Below are 3,468 nucleotides of genomic sequence, written 5' to 3'. Positions count from 1 at the left end.
AGCTCACTTTGTAGACCAGGCTGGCCTCGAACTCAGAAATCCGCCTGCCTCTGCCTCCCGAGTGCTGGGATTAAAGGCGTGCGCCACCACGCCCGGCAGTTGTGCCTCTGCTTATCTGAGACTGAAAGCACCCACCACAGTGCTGCCCTGTGAGGAAGGTTTTCATTTTGTCTTTTTAAATATATTTCTTTCCATTTTGTGTACTTGAGAATACATGGTACAAGCATAGTTTAGGACTCTGTACATTTAAATTATAAAATCAGTCATGTGACCTAATTAATTAAGGTGATGTGTTTATATGTACTTTTTCTCCAAACAGATTTGCAACATTGTACAAGTCACCAAGCCAGAAGGAGTCTACAATACCATTTCAGATCACAGTCAGTATCATTTCATCACAGTGAGATTTTGCAGTTGTTGGGCAGTAACTATCTGAAGAGGTCATCTACAAATCGTTTCTGTTAATTTTGTAAGCAGCAAGCATATTTGAGGGTAGTCTAGATGTGAGAACACCATCAAAATAGTATTTGCACAGTACTGCAGTCACGGTTGAACTGAAGTTTATCTTTGAGAACAGATGAAATATTTATGTATGTTCCATGGCATATGTAAAATATCCTATAAAAGATTTTTATGTTAAAAGTTTTCAGAAAGGAAAAAATGTATAACGGGGCATGATGGCACATGCCTGGACTTGGGACACTGAAGCCGGCAGATCAGTTGTACGAGCCAGCCTAGTCAGCATGAGATCCTGTCTCAAAAATACCAACAACTAAAAGAACAGGTTTCTACGCTGACATTACTACTTTGGCCTGTAGATGGTGGTGACACTTTGAAGCATCATCAACTTCCTGAGCATTTCTATCACTGGGCCTCAAACCCACTACAGAGCTGAGCTTGACCTGGAGCTTCTTTGTTTGTTTTTGTTTCTTTTGAGCCAGGGTTTCTCTGTGTAGCCCTGGCTGTCCAGGACCTCACTCTGTAGACCAGGCTGGCCTCATACTCCGATATCCACCTGCCTCTGCCTCACAAGCGCTGGGATCAAAGACAAGCACCACCGCACTCAGCAGTCTCTTATTTTATAAAGAGAAAACTAAAAATGGAAAGCAGTTCTGAAAGTGAATTTTCCACTTAGTTTTTACACTAACCTCACTTAACTTACATTAACCTGTTCTCAATTATTTTGTCTTGTTTGAGACGAGGTCTTGTTATTTAGTCCAGGCTGGCATTGAACTTTTGACCCTCCTGCCTCCGCTGCCTAAGTGATGCTATTACAGATGCATGCCACATGCCAGGCAGAATAATTTTACTATAAAGTGATTTGTGAAGTGCCTACCTGGCTGTACACACCACTTTCCACTTCTCCCAGCTGAGGCGCCATACGGCTTCTTAGGATTCTTCCTAGAGAGTTTTTTTGTTGTTAACTTGGACATCACCACTCATCTACATACAGGTCAGGTCTTAGAAAGCATCCTGATGCAGTGTTATTTTTTTAATGTGTGTATAGAAGAGCATATGTAAAATGCTCTAATAAAACTCTGGCTCAGACCACCTGCAAAGTTTATCCTCTTTATTCAATGATCAATAAATTCTCTCCCAAGAATAACATGGCTTATTTAAAGACTATTTGGAAAATTAATCTTTTTAAATTGTCTTTCATGTGTGTGTGTATGTATATATTTTATGTGTGTATTTCTCTACCTTGCAGCCTCAGGGATTTAGAGATGCTGTTGTCACTGCTGCCTCATCACAGACAGAGAGTTCTTTGAATTTCCGGAAACGGTCACGAGAACCAGAGGAAGAATGCTGACCAAATGCTGATGCCAATGCATCCAGTTAACTGATGATGTGCTAGTCAGAGTGTAGTGTGTGTGTATGTATGTGCACTGTGTGTGGGGGAGTGCCTACAAAAGCAAGCGGAGGGTGGTGGATCTCGTGGAACTGGAGTTAGAAGTAACTGAACCACCATGAAGGTGCTGGGAACCAGAACCTAGTCCTGCAAGAACCAAAAATGTTCCCAACTGCTGAGCCATCTCTCCAGCTCCTCCACCCTGTCTCTGAGGCAGGCTCTCCTGTTTTGTCTCTTCACTCTCCAGGTCTGCACACTTTAACTACTTCTGTTTTGGCCTCCTGTCTCACTAGGAACACATGGGATGCAGGTGTGTAGCACACTGTGGGCTCTGAGAATTGAACTCAGGTTGTCAGGCTTGCAGAGCAAGGGCTTTTACCCACTGAACATCTTTCTAGGCCCTCCTTAAATTTTAAGAAAAAAATCTCTCCCTGAACGTGGAGCTCACTGCTTCAGGGCCACCGGTCTACCCCAGCAGCACCAAGATGCACACATGTGCTGCACTGCACCAGCTTTTATTATATGCCGTCCTCATGCCTGCATGTCAGGGGCTTTACCCACAGAGCCGTTTCCCTAGCTCCTGAAAAGATTTTCTGAAGCACTGTTCTATAATTATATTTTAATATGTTTTTATTTTGAGTAATGTGGAAAGCTGACCTTATGTTACCTATCTGATTTACCACCCAGAGTGGAAAATTTCTTTGTCAATTGCCTAAAAAATAATAGAAATAAAACACTATTATACATTTGAAGTGTGTGTATATGTGTCTGTGTGTTTGCCAACTGTGTGGAGGCCTTCAAAGCATGGAAGAGGGCATCATGTCCCCTAGAACTGGAGTTATATGTGGTTGGCTGCCAGACATGGGATCTTAAGAGGTAATTTCTGAGTCATGTCTCTGTCCCTCCTTATTCTTAAATGTAGTTTTGGGGGCCTAGAGAGAGGACGCAGGAGTTAAGAGCACTTGTTGCTCTTTTAGAAGACCTGGATCAGTTATCAGCTCCAAGTAACTCCAGTTCCAGAGGATCTGACCCCCCTCCTCAGCCCTCCACGGACACTAAGCATGTATATAGTATACATACATACTTGTAGGCAGAACACTCAAACAAATATGAAATAAACAAATGTAGCTTTGAAAGCAATTAACATATCACTGTTTAGTTAGTTGAGTTGGTTGTTTGGTTTGCTGACTCCTGGTCTGTGTGTCCTTGCTGCTGGGTTGCCCAGAGCACCTCCTGCAAGCCATTGTTGGAGGCAGCACACAGTCTGTAATAGGGGTTGAAGGTCTGTGCCTCCCCTCCAAGTCTTTGTGCCTGGGGACAGCTAAGCCCTAGAGAGAGGCAGAGCCAGGTTTGGCTCCAAGTCAGGGCCAAGAGTATGTATGGGAAAGGCTGGAAGAGAAGGCCTTCTCTGGGAGATTTAGGCCTGAAGCCCCTCCCTGCCCTGGAATCCTTGATGAAGAGATAGATGGTCCTTTCTTTGATGGTGGATGTGAATGCATACACCTTACTCAGGGTGAACCAGGGATTAAATACCTTTTGCAGGAAGAAATGCCCAGGAAGGGGAAGCTCATTGGCTGAACACTCGGGGCCTGTGTAGCTACTTCATTAGCATGGAGAAC

General features: G+C 43.7%; 1 protein-coding gene across 1 annotated transcript in view; it reads left to right on the top strand.

Annotated features, from left to right (window-relative positions):
• The window catches only part of Rad51c (RAD51 paralog C), a 23,492-nt gene extending 20,952 nt beyond the window's left edge, over positions 1-2,540 (top strand). The window contains exons 8-9 of the mRNA XM_021177246.2: positions 320-380; positions 1,709-2,540. Coding sequence (XP_021032905.1) covers positions 320-380; positions 1,709-1,810 — 163 coding nt within the window. The 3' untranslated portion in view covers positions 1,811-2,540. The remainder of the gene's footprint in view (positions 1-319; positions 381-1,708) is intronic.
• The last annotated feature ends 928 nt before the right edge of the window (positions 2,541-3,468 follow it).

The sequence above is a fragment of the Mus caroli genome, chromosome 11, assembly GCF_900094665.2.
Source record: "Mus caroli chromosome 11, CAROLI_EIJ_v1.1, whole genome shotgun sequence".
Lineage (NCBI taxonomy): Eukaryota > Metazoa > Chordata > Mammalia > Rodentia > Muridae > Mus > Mus caroli.
This window is presented reverse-complemented; position numbering and strand designations above follow the sequence as displayed.